The sequence below is a fragment of the Dendropsophus ebraccatus genome, chromosome 14 (genome assembly GCF_027789765.1).
Source record: "Dendropsophus ebraccatus isolate aDenEbr1 chromosome 14, aDenEbr1.pat, whole genome shotgun sequence".
In the NCBI taxonomy this organism is placed as follows: domain Eukaryota; kingdom Metazoa; phylum Chordata; class Amphibia; order Anura; family Hylidae; genus Dendropsophus; species Dendropsophus ebraccatus.
Genome location: NC_091467.1, coordinates 61,793,464 through 61,811,631, shown reverse-complemented (window position 1 = coordinate 61,811,631; position 18,168 = coordinate 61,793,464). Strand labels below are relative to the sequence as shown.

At 49.3% G+C, this 18,168-nt stretch overlaps 2 protein-coding genes and 1 non-coding gene across 14 annotated transcripts in view; 1 reads left to right on the top strand and 2 right to left on the bottom strand.

Moving 5' to 3' along the window:
- The window catches only part of C14H17orf58 (chromosome 14 C17orf58 homolog), a 17,056-nt gene extending 5,401 nt beyond the window's left edge, over nt 1-11,655 (bottom strand). For 2 of the 5 annotated variants that reach the window (XM_069951591.1, XM_069951595.1), the window contains exons 1-2: nt 11,477-11,655; nt 6,901-7,173 (exon numbers count right to left, since the gene is read on the bottom strand). The gene's annotated coding sequence lies outside the window, so the exon portion shown is untranslated. Of the gene's footprint in view, nt 1-4,131; nt 4,215-6,900; nt 7,174-11,476 lie in introns of all 5 variants that reach the window. The other 3 variants (XM_069951592.1, XM_069951593.1, XM_069951594.1) reach the window with 3 other exon arrangements.
- Nucleotides 11,185-11,257, bottom strand: TRNAR-CCG (transfer RNA arginine (anticodon CCG)). Its single transcript has one exon. It is a non-coding gene; the product is annotated as a tRNA-Arg (tRNA).
- On the top strand, nt 11,356-18,168 carry KPNA2 (karyopherin subunit alpha 2). Of its 8 annotated transcripts, none has more exons than XM_069951587.1 (10): nt 11,356-11,422; nt 13,451-13,560; nt 13,682-13,911; nt 15,937-16,205; nt 16,308-16,402; nt 16,480-16,743; nt 16,827-17,060; nt 17,141-17,323; nt 17,427-17,576; nt 17,665-18,168. In XM_069951587.1, the coding sequence occupies exons 2-10, from the start codon at nt 13,492-13,494 to the stop codon at nt 17,755-17,757; spliced, it is 1,587 nt and encodes a 528-aa protein (XP_069807688.1). In that variant the 5' UTR covers nt 11,356-11,422; nt 13,451-13,491; the 3' UTR covers nt 17,758-18,168. The 8 variants fall into 8 exon arrangements, with proteins under 8 accessions (XP_069807688.1, XP_069807684.1, XP_069807687.1 ...); XM_069951583.1 differs by having other exon boundaries at nt 11,415-11,503; XM_069951586.1 differs by lacking the exon at nt 11,356-11,422 and adding an exon at nt 11,582-11,840.

Here is an 18,168-nt window from a genome sequence, read left to right as displayed (position 1 = left end):
CCTTATATGTTCTCAAGGAAGAACAATGTAAGGACTGGATTGAGCCTCCAAAGGTGGACCCGGCCATAGCCAAACTGTCAAAAGGTACTGTGCTGCCTGCGGAGGACGGATCCAATCTTAAGGATCCGATGGATAGAAGGGTGGAGGTAGCCCTCAAGAGATCATATACGGCAGCGGCAGCCCAAGGGGCAGTCTCCATTTCTTCTTTTGAGGTTTCTAGAAGCCTAAGAAGATGGCTGACCAAGGTCCAGGAAAATTGGAAGGTAGAGCTAGCAGGGACAAGGTCCTTCGCTCCTTAAAAAAGGTCATTATGGCCATTGACTTCCTCTGCGATGCTGCATCTCAGGGAACCAGGTTAGCGTAAAAAAAAAACTAGTACGCTCTCAACCGCTGCCGAAGGGCGCTATGGTTAAAACCCTGGGTTGGAGATGCTAACTCCAAAATTCAGCTCTGTAATATGGAGTTCCAGCCAGGTAGGCTGTTTGGCTCTGAGCTGGATAAATTAATGGAGGAATTGTCTGACAAGGAGGGGAAGTCCCTACCATTGTCCTATAAGAGCGGTGATTCCTTTCGCAGAGCAAAATCTCCTCAGCGAGGCAAAGGGAGATACCAGTACAGAGGTCGAGGAAGAAACTATTCCAGAAGAGGTTCCGGGAAGCAGCAGAATAAGGACACCAACAAGAAACCAGACTTCTGACGCAGAAGCTGTCCAGTGGGAACACGTCTGAGTTTGTTTCTCCCTGCCTGGGAAGAATTAAGAAAAGATCACTGGGTGTTGAATATTATTCAAAATGGTTATGTCCTTCATTTATCATCTCTTCCTCCTCCAAGATTTCTTCTGTCAAGAAATCTTAAGCCAGAAAGACACTTAGTCCTAGAGACAGAAATTCTTCGCCTCCTTTCCATTGAGGCTCTAGAGGATGTTCCTCTATCTGAGATCGGTCAGGGAGTTTACTCCCCAGTGTTACTAGTGCTGAAGCCATCCGGAAATTGGAGGCTTATTATAGATTTGCGATATCTCAACAGATGCATCGTAAAGAAGACTTTCCACATGGAGAACATAAGATCGGTAAAATCTATCCTCCAGGAGGGAGATTTTATGGTCACCATAGATCTACCGGATGCATATCTTCATGTACCGATTCTGAAGGCTCACAGGAGAGCCTTCGCCATCCAAATCCAGGGGAAGGTAAGACACTTACAATTCAAAGTCCTTCCATCCGGAATACCTCCGCACCCTTTGTTTTCACAAAGGTAGTGTCACCATGATGGTTCGCTTCCGTTTACAGGGGATAAAGTTATCCCTTACCTGGATGATTGGTTGATTATGACTCAGACTCAGGATCTTCTGAGAGTTCAGTTGAACTATGTCCAGGACATACTTCAACAATTAGGTTGGCTTATCAACATAGAGAAATCAGACTTAATTCCTAATTCCTCCTCGTCAGGTATCCATAAGAACATAAATGCGCTTTTTAGGGCTCCTTGCCTCAGCTGTGGACGCGGTGCCATGGGCGTTATGGCACATGAGATTTCTTCAGAGAGAAGCACTAACAGTATGGAACCGAGGACTGAAGGACTTGGATGCGATGCATGTTCTATCGACTCAAACAAGACATTCTCTAATGTGGTGGAGACAAGTCAAACATGGAGTTTATTTTCAGAACCACACTGGATAACCATCACGACGGATGCTTCAGGAACAGGTTGGGGAGCTCATCTGACAGTCATCACGACTGCAGGATCTTGGAGTCAACAGGAATCCGCTCTGCCCTCCAACGTGAGGGAGCTTAGAGTGATTTACCTAGCTCTTCTTCATTTTTCTCCTCCTATTTTACAGAATCCGGATGAACAACATGACCTGTGTGGCGTACCTAAACAGGGAGGTACCAGATCCCCTTCTCTCCTCAGGGAAGTAGAGAAGATTTTTCTGTTGGGCAGAAACCAGAATAACCAGACTCTCTGCGATTCATATCAGGGGTGTCGACAATATATTGGCGGATTGACTGAGTCGAGGCCTGACATTACCGGGGGAATGGTCTCTCTCAAGGAGAGTGTTCATTCAGTTAACCCAGAGGTGGGGGCTTCCTCAGAGAGACCTCATGGCATCAGCAAGCAATGCCAAACTGAGGAATTTCTGTTCCCTTTACAGGGCAGACAATCCCACGGTAGTGGACTCAATGACAATACCATGGACATACCAGCTGGCGTATATCTTTCCTCCCATAGCCATGATTCCCAGAGTTTGATGAAGATCAGTTGTCAGTGATAATAATAACTTCCTTCTGGCCGAAGAGGGCATGGTTCACCCTGCCCATGAATATGAGCAGAGGGGAATTTTGGAGATTACCTCTGCATCCGGATCTAATATTCCAGGGTCAACATCTGTGCAGGAATCTTTCCAGCCTCAGCTTGACAGCTCGGAGACTGAGAGGACCGTATTGGACTCTAGTTTTTCTGAGAAGGTATAGTATACCCTTTCTCACGCTCGTAGTTGCACTACAAATAAATCTTATGCACGGATTTGGAAGATTTTCAAGATTGGTGTGTAAGCAGGAGTATTGATGGACTTAAACCGTCTACTCCACAGTCATTGGAGTTTTTACAGGAAGGCTTCTATAAAGGATTAAAACCTAGTTCCATCAAGGTGCAGATAGCAGCCCTCTCTGCACACCTAAACTCACGTTTCTTTCAGATCTTGGAGGTAAAGAATTTTGTTAAGGCTAGACTAGGCCTAACCTGGTAAAGCAGGTAGACCCATGGGACTTATCCTTTGTGTTGAGACGCCTGTGTCTTCCTCCCTTTAAGCCTTGGGAGGAAGTAGACTTCAAGTTAACATTGAAAGTTTCTCTTTTACTAGCCATTACCTCTGCTAAGAGAGTTGGAGAACTTCAAGCCCTTGGCTCCGCACCTCCATACGTGACTTTTTCCCAAGACAAAGTTATCCTTAGGTTCCTTCCAGGATTCCTGCCTATGGTGGCTTCATTTGCCAACATCAACCAGCCAATAGTATTGCCTGTATTTTCTCCTACTGGATCATCTAAAGAAGACTTGGATCTTTCTTTATTGGACGTATCCAGAGCTATCAAGATCTATCTACATAGAGTAGGTGATTTTCGTAAAGACGAGAATTTCTTTATCCCTTTCGCAGGAAAGAACAAGGGGAGAAAGGCTTCAAAACCTTTAATATCCAGATGGATCTGTGACTCCATTGCCTTATGTTACTCTTCTGCTGATCTGGATCCACCAGAATTTACCAGGGCTCACTCTACTAGAGCTGTGGCCTCCACTTGGGCAGAGCGTGCCGCTGTGCCACTTGAGGACATATGCCAGGCAGCTACCTGGTCGTCTTTGACAACCTTTGTGAGATATTTCAGGCTGGATACTTCTTTCTTGTCAAGAACAACCTTTGCAAGATCTGTTCTTAATGCGGACGTAATAAATAACCCGCCCATTGGGGATAATGCTTGCTAATTCCCCATATGTTGTGATGCCAATGGGACGTAAGGGAAGCTAAAATTATTATGTTAATTTGTTTTCCCTAAGACCCATTGGCATCACAAGACTCCCTCCCTGTGTTTTATGTTTCTTTATAATTAGACTGAGGTCTAGGGGGGGGTGGAGCCTATTTATACCTCATGGAGGAGGGGATTAAAATTTAATTGTTATTTTTTCATTAAATATTCCTTCGTCCCAGGGGCTCGCAGGGGCGAATTTACCCCATATGTTGTGATGCCAATGGGTCTTAGGGAAAACAAATTAACATAATAATTTTAGCTTATCGCCCCTATTAGCGCACGGGACAAGGGAATATTTTAATGACACAACAAAAAAATTTGCATAACTTCTCCCCAGAAGGTATGTAGAGGCACCAGCCTCATAGCACAGTAAGTAAATTATAAAGTAACTAGTAGGGCGGAAGGAAGCCTTGTACTGCCAATGGGAATAAGGGAAAACATTAACATACTAAATGTTAACTTCTCTAACATCTCATTGGTAGTGATGACAGAACAGTAAAATGTTTGAGTTCGAGTCGAACTTCGAACAGTGGTGGTGTTCAGTTCAAGGTTCGATTCGAACTCGAACCTTATTAAAGTCAATGGGTAAAGATGTTCTGGGCTATTTATATACCTATACAGGTGAGGAAAAACTGGAATTACCATCCAGAAGAGTAAACTGGATTCATGGAACAACTTAGTGGAGAAAATTTGGCTCTAAGAACGACAGAAAAAAAAAACATTAAGAAGGTAAAATACCTAATTGCTTTTAATGGTTAATAAATGAGGACAGCTTGCAAGCTGTGGCGTAGCTATAAAAGGTGCAATGGTAGCAGGACACAGCACAGTCAGTGAGCAGAAAATAGCATTCAGAACGCATCCCAGTGAGTTTTATATGGGATGGTCATGTGATTTTAGCAGCCGATGAGGCCCCTACACCTTCAAACACTTCTATGGCTCGCAGAAAGGCGCTCGAACTTCATCTTCAACTCGAACGAACGGTAAAATGTTCTGTTTGAGTTTGAGAAAATCAAGTTGTTCGACTCAATGCTATTCAACGCTACTCATTGGCAGAACAATGCAAGAGGAGTTAGCAAGTAGTACCCCCACAGGAAGGGCACTCCTGTAGGTAATGAAGTCCTTGACTTCTTGTATTATAGGATTCTTCCATTAAGAAATGCTTAGAGTGCTGCCAGTTGTACCTTAAAGAAGTCCGGCCATGTGAAATATTATGCTCAGCCAATCGCGGCTGAGCAGCTGATGGCGCGCTGGAGGGGGGTCAACATGAGGGAGGGCTGGAGCGGTAATTCAGTGATTATAATGCACCACATTTGTAATTTGTATTATTTAGGGACTAAATGTGTAGCACCGCACTACCCCTTTAACCCCCTCACATTGGACGGAAGGCTTCTTTCTGCAGACGTCCATATAACTGATACAGTTCTGTCTGAAAGCTGGGCTCTCCAACCGGTATCTGAGGTGTTCGTTATTATGACGAACATCTCAATTCCTCCAGCATCTACACTAGAAGATTATCACTTAAATTAGAACAATTTAATGATTTTTTGCACGATAATCGGTCTGTGTAAAAGGACAACTCTTATACCCTGAAGTCTTTAGACCACCATCATAGCAAAGACCACCCTTGTAAATACAAAGGGCGCTGAACTTATTCCAAAGGGAAGGACCTGGGATTGAAGATGTCTTAGATAATTTTTTATATGTACAGTGATTCTGAGGAATTGTCTGTCAGAGGGCAAAATTGGGACGTGAAAGTATGTTTCCTGCAGGTCTTGTGAAGCCATCTAATATTTTCTTCGTAGAATAGATCATCTCTTTCTAGAATCGTCTGTATTACTGGGCCTAGAGTGCGCATTTACAAAGTAACTTAAATGACCTCCCAGGCATTAGTCCCAGGCGTAAGAAGTTAGCTTTCTTGGCAGCATCTATGGTCTGCTTATTAGCCCCTCTTCTAGTATTACTAGCACCTTTTCTTTAACCCTTATAGCGACTTCTTCCTCTCTCAGGGGATCTACCCCTATGAAAGGACCTCAGAAATCTAGAGGTTTGTGGCAAGGATTTCCCTTTTGTGACCGACAGATGCTCCGTTATTCTATCTTATTCAGGGCCAAAGAGTCTTCCAGGCAGAAACTCTAGGTTACAGAGATGAAACTTAGATAGATTATCCCAAGTCCAAGGTCCCAGCCAGAGAGCCCTGCGCCACACTGTAGACAGGGCCATGGCTCCGGATGACAGTCTAGTCTGCTGAGAAGAAGCATTGCAGAGAAAAACAATTGCTAGATTGATATGCTTGAAGGAATCAAGGATCTTGTACCTGTTTACTCCAACTTCAAGATCATCTTGCATCTAGCAAGCCTTTTTCTGAGGCTCCTAGAGACCTCATATTAAAAGACAGCTACAGCACTCTGGGCTACCTAGAATCCTTAAGATTGGCCTAATCCTCAGCTGGTAAAATGGACAGTGCGCTTGGACAGTTTGGCGATTGTAGTATTGACTTTAGGCAGAAAAAGCCATTCCTTAGCCTGATCCTCCTTATAAGTATAAAGGGCCTTACATTTCTTGCTCAACATTGGAGCCTTATTAGGCCTCTTTCATTCTGTCTGTGGCATAAGTTTTTCACTTTTCCCCGCAGTGAAAGCCCTAGGCCCTCTTGAAGTGGAGACAACATTGTCACTCTCCTGGGGTGGATTTCTGCTAGTACAGCCTTGAGAAGTTTATGAATTCTATCCATGGGGAATTAATTACCCTTTAGAGACTTCGCCCTCCTCATCAGAAGATGATGAAGAGGCTCATGATGATGTCACTTCATCAACTATTTTATACAAACCCCTACAGATAAAAGACAGAAGCCAATTAATACCCATATATAACTCATAACCTTATGGGAAATTACCATACTAACACACTCTGAGTGAGAAATAGAGGAATAGAGGACCTCTCCTCGCTTTTTGCTTGTTTGTAATGACGGGATATCTTTGCCCTGGACAGAGACTTTTTCCCAAAGTCTTTGACCGATATGACGACATCTCTAATGGTGGGTTCCTCATTATCTTTAGCATGACATGACTGGCATAGTACTGGAAGAAAAATAGATGGTGAAGAGATGCAAACAGAAAACTGGAGAAACAAAAATAATTTTCTGTAGAACTAATCTAACCATAGAAGATACAGATCTCCTGGCAGCTACTACAGCCAAGGCAGTTGAGAGCTCAGAGTACTAAGACCTACTGCATTTTGAAAGGAGAAATGGCACCAAAACCCCGGGGGAATCCGCCCCTACAACGCAGCTTATAAAATATCACCACTGTGATGACAATAATATAAAAAAAATTAGACCTAAGAGAATCCTCAGTAAAGGAGTGCTGTGAGAGCTTATACTTACCTCCAGCCGAGAACAAATTATTGGACAATCAGGGGACTGGAAGTGCGCGAAACGCCAGGGATGCGCCAAAATGGCGTCACCCTTGAAAGAAGACGGACTGCACAAAGTGGTAGTATCAGTAAGCAGGCTGCACGCCAACCCCAGGAGCTTACACCGGACACAGGTAACAACAGCTGGAAGCATGAACAGCGAGCCCCCAGAGAGACCCACTAAAAGCCAATCCTCCGTTATTTAGTCATCCACAGCGGCAGACTCTGGATCCAAGCAGAACCCCTGAAGAGTAGAAAACAACAGATTAACTAGAGGAGGGAGAATAATAACCTCTGCAGGCTAGAGGACGAATAAAAAACTCACTGTGCTATGGGGATGGCGCCTTTGTATACAGTGGTACCTCGGTTCTCAAACTGCTTTGAACTCAAACTGTATTTTCAATAAAAGTTTGCTTTGGTTCTCAAACCCTTGCTCGGTTCTCAAACTTTTTGGGCCCCTAGTCTTGAAGTACTCGGTATCTGAATGTTTTTGCGAGCGTGGATGGTGGGTTGTACCTGGTAAATTTAGCACTGGTGAGGCTTCACATACAGTACAGTACTGTATAATACTGCTGGAGCGCATATACAGTACAGTAGTAGTACGGTCAGTGCACCACCATCTCCCGTACTTTACAGTGCTGGGATGGGGGGAACTCTATACAGTAAAGGATGATGAGTGAGGAGTTAGTGACTGCTGTACTATAATTGCTGGTTTTGTTGAATGTTTCTTGTGTATAATGTACTGTACAGTATAGTGCTGCTCTGTAATGTCCTGTACAGTGTACTAGTGCTGTTCTGTGCTGTAGAGATTAAACTGGGAACTTATCAATGTAATATATGGGCACTGTGGGTTATTATTGGTGGGTGCTGGAACCAATTAAACACATTTAGGGTACAAACACACACAGCAGATACGCAGCAGATTTGATACTGTGTTCAGTTATTTAGATCTAATCTGCTGCGTATGGCAGCAGTAAATACGCAGCGTATAAGCCGTGTGTGTTTGTACCCTTACATTATTTCCTATGGGAAGACACTGCTCGGTTCTCAAACTGCTTTCCGGAACATATTAAGTTCGAGAACCGAGGTACCGCTGTATTTCCTGTGGAGGAGTTATGCAAACTTTTTATTGTATGATTAAAATATTTCCTCGTCCTGCAGACTAATACTGTGGTAATACCCCATGCGTTGTTCTGCCAGTCGAACATTAGGGTGTCATTGTGGAAGCAAATGGGATAACAATATAAGGGACCAGCCGGTGAGAGGATAACACTATAAGGGTCCGACTGGTAAGGGGATAACACTCTAAGGGTCTTGCTGGTGAGGGGATAACACTATAAGGGACCGGCCAGTGTGGGGATAACACTATAAGGGACCGGCCAGTGTGGGGATAACACTATAAGGGACCGGCCAGTGTGGGCATAACACTATAAGGGACCGGCCAGTGTGGGGGTAACACTATAAGGGACCGGCCAGTGTGGGGATAACACTAGAAGGGACCGGCCAGTGTGGGGGCATCACTATAAGGGACCGGACAGTGGTGGAGTAACACTATAAGGGACCGGCCAATGTGGGGGCATCACTATAAGGAACCGGTCAGTGTGGGGATAACGCTATAAGAGACCGGCCAGTGTGGGGATAACACTATAAGGGACCGGCCAGTGTGGGGATAACGCTATAAGGGACCGGCCAGTGTGGGGGCATCACTATAAGGGACCGGCTGTCACGGCCGCGGCGGCGTCCCGTGTTCCGGGCCACCGCCGCGACCTCCTCCTTCCCCATGCAGCAGCCGGTGTCCATAGGCAGGGACCCGGCGCTGCTGTTACTTCGGCCCCGGGGGGCGCCTCACCTCTCCACGCTCCTGTCCATCGCTGTGCCGGCCGGCGCGCGCGTCCCCGCCTCCTAGGGCGCGCGCGCGCCGGCTGTCTCAGATTTAAAGGGGCAGTGTGCTCCTAATTGGTCATGCACACAATCACTCCCTATAAATTCCAGCCCTGCCCCACTGCAGGTGTTGGAGCCTCTACATGCTTCCCATAGCGTTTGGCCCAGCCCCCTGTTGTTCCTGATTCCTATCCGCTACCTGGTCCCAAGTCCTTGTTCCTGATTGCTATCCGCTACCTGGTCCCTAGTCCTTGTTCCTGGTTCCTGCTCCCCTGTCACTCCATTGCTCCTGTGTTCAGCCTGTCACCTGCGGTTACGCCTACAGACCTCTGCCAGTACCATCTCCTGCCTACTGTTCCTGCCACGCCTCGCCTGCCGTCACCAGCAACCAAGCCAGGGGTAGCGACCTGGGGGTCGCCTGCCGCAGCAAGTTCATCCCGCCTTGCGGCGGGCTCTGGTGAAAACCAGCGGCCCCTTAGACTCCGCTCCCTGGTGAGGTTAGTGCCATCGCTGGTGACGGTCCAGTGGATCCACTACTCCAGGCGTTACACCGGCCAGTGTGGGGATAACGCTATAAGGGACCGGCCAGTGTGGGGGCATCACTATAAGGGACCGGCCAGTGTGGGGGCATCACTATAAGGGACCGGCCAGTGTGGGGGCATCACTATAAGGGACCGGCCAGTGTGGGGATAACGCTATAAGGGACCGGCCAGTGTGGGGGCATCACTATAAGGGACCGGCCAGTGTGGGGACATCACTATAAGGGACCGGCCAGTGTGGGGATAACACTATAAGGGACCGGCCAGTGTGGGGGCATCACTATAAGGGACCGGACAGTGGTGGGGTAACACTATAAGGGACCGGCCAGTGTGGGGGCATCACTATAAGGGACCGGACAATGGTGGGGATAACACTATAAGGGACCTGCCAGTGTGGGGGCATCACTATAAGGGACCGGCCAGTGTGGGGATAACGCTATAAGGGACCGGCCAGTGTGGGGACATCACTATAAGGGACCGGCCAGTGTGGGGACATCACTATATGGGACCGGCCAGTGTGGGGATAACGCTATAAGGGACCGGCCAGTGTGGGGACATCACTATAAGGGACCGGCCAGTGTGGGGGCATCACTATAAGGGACCGGCCAGTGTGGGGGCATCACTATAAGGGACCGGCCAGTGTGGGGATAACGCTATAAGGGACCGGCCAGTGTGGGGGCATCACTATAAGGGACCGGCCAGTGTGGGGACATCACTATAAGGGACCGGCCAGTGTGGGGATAACACTATAAGGGACCGGCCAGTGTGGGGGCATCACTATAAGGGACCGGACAGTGGTGGGGTAACACTATAAGGGACCGGCCAGTGTGGGGGCATCACTATAAGGGACCGGCCAGTGTGGGGATAACGCTATAAGGGACCGGCCAGTGTGGGGACATCACTATAAGGGACCGGCCAGTGTGGGGACATCACTATATGGGACCGGCCAGTGTGGGGGCATCACTATAAGGGACCGGCCAGTGTGGGGGCATCACTATAAGGGACCGGACAGTGGTGGGGTAACACTATAAGGGACCGGCCAGTGTGGGGGCATCACTATAAGGGACCGGACAGTGGTGGGGATAACACTATAAGGGACCGGCCAGTGTGGGGGCATCACTATAAGGGACCGGCCAGTGTGGGGATAACACTATAAGGGACCGGCCAGTGTGGGGGCATCACTATAAGGGACCGGACAGTGTGGGGTAACACTATAAGGGACCGGCCAGTGTGGGGATAACACTATAAGGGACCGGCCAGTGTGGGGGCATCACTATAAGGGACCGGACAGTGGTGGGGTAACACTATAAGGGACCGGCCAATGTGGGGGTAACACTATAAGGGACCGGCCAGAGTGGGGATAACGCTATAAGGGATCGGCCAGTGTGGGGGCATCACTATAAGGGACCGGCCAGTGTGGGGGCATCACTATAAGGGACCGGCCAGTGTGGGGGCATCACTATAAGGGACCTTCCTGTGAGGGGATAACACTTTAAGGGACCAGCCGGTCAGGAGATAACACTGTGAGGAAATGGCTGGTGAGGGGTTAACAGTACAGAGCACCAGCTGGTGGGGGGATAGTACTATAAGGGACCGGCCGGTAAATAAGACTATGTAACAGGCCAGGGAGGGGTTAATAGTAGAGGAACAGGCGGTGAGGGGATAATCCTATGACAGCCCAGCAGGTGAGGGGGCAGCTCCATGTCTGGGCAGAGGTCACGGTCAGGGCGCTCCAGTTCGGAGTCTTCCACTGTGAGGGACGGCCGGGGGTCAGATGTCTTTCCTCAGATGATTTCCCGCCACTTTATGTTATGATCCAAAACGAGATACTAGAGCGACCCAGATGGGACTCGAACCCACAATCCCCAGCTCCGGAGGCTGATGCCTTATCCATTAGGCCACTGGGTCACCACAAGTCTGCCAGCCGCACACACGTGCCTTACGTCTGACGACAGCGCCTGGAGATAGACGCTCCTCCCCCTGGCAGATGCAGCCAATCGTAGGAAAGGAGCGCTGAGCGGAGACTGCGGGGAGGAAGGAGCCATCTTGTGAACAGTCTCCTGTCACCTCGCTGTGAGGGTTTACAGTGTCATGTATATCGCGATACAATGCGGATGTAATACCGACCCTGCGCCTGACATGTGATATAACACGGTATAATTCAGACTCTGCAGCTGTGATCCCGCGAGCTGACGATCAGGCTCATATAATACACAGCTCTATACGTTACATAAACTCCTGTAATCTCTAGCGCCCCCTGGTGTTGTCCTGAGGGGTGGGCTGTCACTCGCTTCCCAGGCAGAAGGAGGGTCACGAGCCGCAATTCGCACCGGTCCACACGGGGTTAATCTCGCGGGACTGGAGCCGGCTTCTTTTGAACCGACCAATGAGAGCGCTGCTGTTCCATAAACTGACCAATCAGCGCGCGGCCCCGCGGACATTTAAACCGCGGCTGCCGATAGTCTGAGACATTCAGCAGCGTGGAGCAGAGGTGAGAGCACGTGGCGGGGCGGCTTCAGCTGTCATAGGGACCGCAGCTAACGGCCGGGGTCAGGTGTGCTGGGACTTGTGGTTCCGTTTTCTGTAACGGGTTTGTTAATACTGTGGCTCCTCAATCTGAGAGATCTGCCGGTGGCTTCAGGGGCCTATGGGGCTGGAGGTGTGCTGGGACTTGTGGTGCTGATGTAGGGATGTGCTGATCTCCTACTGTGATTGGGTATAGGGGCGTGCTGGGACTTGTGGTGCTGATCTCCTACTGTGACTGGGTCTAGGGGCGTGCTGGGACTTGTGGTGCTGATCTCCTGTCAGCCTCAGCTGTCTGCTTTTTGGATAGGACTGAGGACTTCAGGGGCTGCTGCTTGCCTCCTGTTAGTAATGGGGGCTTCTCCCAGGAGGTTATTGTATTGGGGGTCTGCCCCTTGTGGAGTCTGTTAGGGAGGTGTCCTTTCTCTGGGTTATGTATTGGAGTGACATGTCTCAGGCTCTGCCCCTTGTGGCTGATGTATTCAGGGTGGCAATGATATATTGGGGTGTTGTCTGATCTCTGGGGGTGATGTATTCAGGGTGGTAGTGATGTTGGGCTGCTGTCTGATCTCTGGGGGTGGTGTATTTAGGGTGTCAGTGATGTTGGGGTGATATATTCTGGGTGTCAGTGATATATATTGGGGTGCTCTGTCTGATCTCTGGGGGTGGTGTATTCAGGTTGTCGGTGATGTTGGGCTGCTGTCTGATCTCTGGGGGTGGTGTATTTAGGGTGTCAGTGATGGGGTGCTGTCTGATCTCTGGGGGTGGTGTATTCAGGGTGGTAGTGATGTTGGGCTGCTGTCTGATCTCTGGGGGTGGTGTATTCAGGGTGTCAGTGATGTTGGGGTGATGTATTCTGGGTGTCAGTGATATATATTGGGGTGCTCTGTCTGATCTCTGGGGGTGATGTTGGGGTGCTGTTTGATCTCTGGGGGTGATGTATTCTGGGTGGCTGTGATATATTGGGAGGGCGGTCTTGTGTCGGTTCGGGGGTCTGAGTTTTTCACTGTAGTTTTGGCTGTGGAGGTGGCGTATGTTCACGGGGTTAGGTGTGATACTTAATCAGCCCCCTTTGGGGGGGCTTCTGCTGCGCCTGTACCAGTGGATTACCTAAACTGGGGCCCCCGCACATGGTGTCTCGCAGCCTCTTTGTTACGGGTAAGGGAGGGGTCTGTCGCTATCTCCACCCCAGTAGCCGGCCAGGAGGGGAAACTTGTAAACGCAGGACGGTGTCATATCCTCCCCTTCCTCATCACTTTGTCAGTTCACATCCTGGCCGGTTCTTTGCCTCATTCTACAGCTGAGGGTTTGTTACAGGGTGTCAGTGGCAGGTTTTCCTAGACTGTACAGTGCATGTCTTCCTGCCATCAGTGTATCTGGGGACTGACGGCAAGCTGGGGCCTAGGAGCTTAGTCTGGTGTTACATGGGAATGCTGGGAGTTGAGATCAGATGGCACACCAGTGTACGGTAGAAAGCCGTGAAAGACTTCTATAGCTAAAATGTTGTGCACCTGGTATGATATTAATACTGCTTTTTGCTTGCTAAGAGTTGTAGTCACCTGTCTTTCCTCCTGACAGGTGCACATATTCCTGGTCTCCATTAACCCCTTGCTGTAAATATGTCTAACAACGAGAATGCTGCCACTGACCGCCTCAAGTGCTTCAAGAACAAGGGCCGAGATACCACGGTAAGTGACGCTGCCAGGAGTGGGGATTACTGTGGGGGTACAAGCTGCAAGTGTGGTGGTCGGCACCATCTGCAGTTGTGGGGGGTCCACTATGCAGGCCTGACTCTTCTTCCCTTCCCAGGAGATGAGGCGTAGAAGGGTGGAGGTGAACGTTGAGCTCCGTAAGGCCAAGAAAGATGATCAGCTGCTGAAGAGAAGGAATGTCAGCTCCTTCCCCGATGAGCCCACATCCCCTCTGCAGGAGAAGAACCAGAACGGCCAGACATCTTCTCAGTGGAGTGTGGAGGAGATCGTCCGTGGAGTGTCCAGCCCCAGCATTGAACTCCAGCTGCAGGCAACTCAAGCTGCACGGTAAGTCCCTGGCCACCTGACCTCTTGGCGTATATGGTGGCAACGTGGACCGGAGATCTATGGTCTGCAGTGTCAGATAAAGGGGAACTATCAACAGGTTAGTCAAATCTAAGCTGCTCATAGCCCTTCTATTGCGCATGGGTTATTGAGGAAGGTATGTCTGTTACCTTCCTTCCCATGCTGTTAGCGGTGTAACCCTCAGCTCAGAGCACTTAGGAGCCCCATCATGCCAGCCGACCCGCTCCCTGTAAGCAATGAAGTAGGCCGGCTCGTGCTTCAGGGCAGTGCTCCAAGGATTACACTTAACGCCTTGGGAACAGCACAGAAGAGATACCTTCCGTGTGCAGTAGGGGCATATCAGCAGTTTAGGTTCATCTAAACTATTTCCCATTTTAAGGAGAACTTTAAAGACTGGAGGTCTTAAGTTACAAATCTGTATAACCAACAGTTTGTGAGAATTTTAGCCAATCTGTCAATACCTGGCCCGGACTTGAGGCAGGTGCTGAGTATTGGCTAGAAGGATACCTTTGTCTTAGATCTCGGAAGGGCATGCTGCACAATTTCATCTTCCACTGTAATCAAGAGTTGGTGTCATGGTAGAACACTTGTGCCTCACACTGGCACACCAACACTCCCTTCTCCCCTTCCTGAATGAATATTCTATGCTGGGTGGCCTCCAAGCTGTCTAGAGCCATGAACATTGTCCTGACGGTCTGCACACACAGGCCACGCAGCTTCCTATGCAGACTCCGTAGACCTGAGGAAGTGGCATGCGGAGTCCAGACTGGGCTTTGGCTTCAGCCCCTTGGTGCATGTCTGCTGGTTACAGTGGGAGCAATGTTGGCATGCCTAAAGCCAGTGGCCACAGTTGGGACACTTGGTGAATGTGCGCTGCTCTCCCAATCCATGGCACCTGCTAACAGCAGTCGCTCAAACATGGAGGCTGGTGCATGTGTACAGGCAGCTGCCTGGCACTGACATCTTCAAAAATGGAGGAAGGAGTGGTAATGCATGCCAGAGTGTGGGACAAGTTCTTCACCTTGACTCCTGACTCTTATTACAGTATAAGGGTATGTTCACACTAAGTAAATAGCCTGTCTTTGGGAGAGCTCGCACGCCTCTGCTCTCAGAATGGACATGTCTATACTGTGAGCGGCAGGCAAGATTCCACACCAGATCTTTCCACCATGGAATTCCATCTGACTTACTCGGTGTGAACATACCCTTACACTGTAGTGTAAGTTCTCTGCAAATATTGCTCCCACTGTATACCAGAAGATGTGTCCCAAGGGGCTGAAGCCAATGCCCTTTCTGAAGGGAACATACCCTAAGAGATGACTGTGCAACAGCCCCTTCCCTGAGAGTTAAACAAAGGCACCCTTCTAACAAGTAAACTATCACTTAGGGTATAAACCCACACACCGTATAAGCAGCGTATTTACTGCTGCGATACGCAGCAAACACGCAGCAAACACGCAGCAAATACGCAGCAGATTATATCTAAATAACTGAACACAGCATCAAATCTGTACCAACAAATCTGCTGCGTATTTGCTGCGTATTTGTTGCGTATCTGCTGTGTATACGGTGTGTGGGTTTGTACCCTTAATCGACACTGTAAGCACCTTGGATTGGGTCCAGGTGCTGACAGATTCCCTTCCAGTACTTATTAGCTGCTCTGTCCTGCAGAAGGTGTCAGACACCTTCAGCAAATCCCATAGAAATCACTTCCTGCTCTGTACAGTTCCCATTATGGACAGAGGTGGCAGCAGGGAGCATTCAGACTGGAATATAGCACTTCAGTACTTATCAGCTGCTGTATGTCCTGGAGGAAGACTGGAGTTTTTTTTAAAAAGAAGTAAATTACAGATCTGTAACATTCTTGCACAAGTTGATTTAAAAGGAAAAATTCAACTGGAGTACCCTTTAACCTCTCAGATGTAGTGTTTATGTGCCCATTGCTGGGTGTTGTAGTATCGGCACAGGTTGAATGTCTGACCTATGGTCTTGTCTTGCTCTTGGCAGGAAGCTTCTGTCCAGAGAGAGGGAGCCTCCCATTGACCGTATCATCCAGGCTGGCCTTATTCCCAGGCTGGTGGCCTTCCTAAACCACTCTGACTGTAGCCCTATCCAGTTTGAAGCTTCGTGGGCTCTGACAAACATTGCGTCTGGTAACTCTGACCAGACCAAAGCCGTGGTGGATGGTGGAGCGGTCCCAGCCTTTATCTCCCTGCTGGCTTCTCCTCATCCTCACATCAGTGAGCAGGCAGTATGGGCCCTGGGAAACATTGCAGGTAAGGCTTGGATCATACTGCTGCAGCACCTCCACAGGTGAGGTAGCTATGCCTTCCCACCACTGCCTCAGTACTATCAGTGACTTGTTCGTCTTCCTCCAGGTGATGGTTCTGCCTACAGAGACCTAGTGATAAAACATGGCGCTGTGGAGCCCCTGTTGGCGCTGCTGGCTGTCCCTGACTTCCATGCCTTGCCGGTAAGCCCTGATATTTACAGCACTGCAGCAGACAATGTCTGCCCTGCCCCTGTGTCTGAATGCCTTTCCTCTCCTAGACTGGTTACCTGCGTAATGTCACCTGGACCCTGTCCAACCTGTGCCGCAATAAGAACCCTGCTCCCCCACTGGAAGCGGTGCAGCAGATCCTTCCCACACTGGTCAGGCTTCTGGACCATGATGACCGTGAGGTCCTGGCCGACACTTGCTGGGCCATCTCCTACCTCACAGATGGTGCCAATGACCGTATAGATGTGGTGGTGAACACTGGGCTGGTCAGCAGGGTGGTCCATCTGCTGGGGTGCAAAGAGCTGACCATAGTGGTAAGTGGGGGCATTACTGGAGGGTGCAGTGTAAGGCATGCTGGGAGTTGTAGCAGATATTACAGACATCTTATGTTTTGCAGACTCCTTGCCTCCGGACTGTAGGGAATATAGTGACTGGCACAGATGAGCAGACGCAGGTCGTCTTGCAGTCGGGTGCACTGTCCGTCTTCCCTGAGCTCCTCACCCACCCGAAGAATAACATTCAGAAGGAGGCCGCCTGGACCCTGTCCAACATCACTGCAGGCCGCCAGGACCAGATCCAGGAAGTGATCAACCATGGGCTCATCCCCTACCTCATAGATATCCTCCGGAAGGTGAGAGCAGCTCTGGATCCTGGCCAGTACACACGGGTCTCCTTACTACAACACTCATGTTTCTCGCTCTTCTGGTGCAGGGAGACTACAAGACTCAAAAGGAAGCAGTGTGGGCAGTCACAAACTACACCAGTGGAGGCACCATGGACCAGATCATCTACCTGGTGCAGTCTGGAGTGATCGAGCCACTGTGCAACCTGCTGTCTGCCAAGGATAGTAAGACTGTGCTGGTCATCATGGACGCCTTCACAAACATCTTCTCGGTGAGTGAGGACATGCAGTCTGGTACTGGATCCTGTAACCCCACACACCTGATGCTGGTGAATAATCTTATAACCACCCCTCTTTGTTGTGTATACCCTGCAGGCTGCTGAGAAGCTCGGGGAGACGGAGAAGCTGTGCCTCATGGTGGAGGAGTGTGGTGGTCTTGACCGCATCGAGGCTCTCCAGACGCATGAAAATGAGCAGGTGTATAAGGCGTCTGCCACAATTATTGAGAAATACTTTGCTTCAGAGGTGAGTGCTTCTTAAAGAGACAGAATTATAGGGGTCCACAATGCATAGTTCAAGGTGACTTCAGTTTAACCCCCTTCTTTCCTTGCAGGAGGATGAGGAAGAAGAGTTGGCCCCTGAAGCCACTGCAGACGGCTACAACTTCCAGGTCCCCAGCGGCACCCACACCACCTTCAATTTCTAAGCACTTTATGGTCCAGTCTTCTGTCTGTACATACTGTGAATCTTGTGCGTCCTGTAAATAGTTTTATTTCTATCTGCTCGTCTGTCCCTCTTTATCTGTTCTTCCTGCAGACCCCGCCCCCTCACACTACGACCAAGGCGTTTACGCTGCAATGTCTCTTGGCTCCTTGACTATTTTATGACCTCTTTGGCCCTCATGCTGCCAGTGAATTGGTATTGGGTGGCATTGAGGGCTACTGGTTCTCATTAACCCTTAACAGTCCTTCCTCCAGGAGGTGATGGTTAATGAGTGGTCCTGCTTACTGGGACCTTGACCCTGGGGGGGTAGCTCTCTGGGGTCAACACTTAGAGTTTACAATGTGACTTAAAAAGTCGTTAATTAAACGTGAATAATAAAACATTTTGTAAAGAA

Bases quoted from the DNA above. Each gene is read 5' to 3' on its own strand.
- KPNA2 (XM_069951587.1), top strand. From the start codon at position 13,492: ATGTCTAACAACGAGAATGCTGCCACTGACCGCCTCAAGTGCTTCAAG. The intron at 16,744-16,826 runs GTAAGTGGGGGC...TATGTTTTGCAG, and splicing joins GCAAAGAGCTGACCATAGTG to ACTCCTTGCCTCCGGACTGT. The intron at 17,577-17,664 runs GTGAGTGCTTCT...CTTTCCTTGCAG, and splicing joins AGAAATACTTTGCTTCAGAG to GAGGATGAGGAAGAAGAGTT.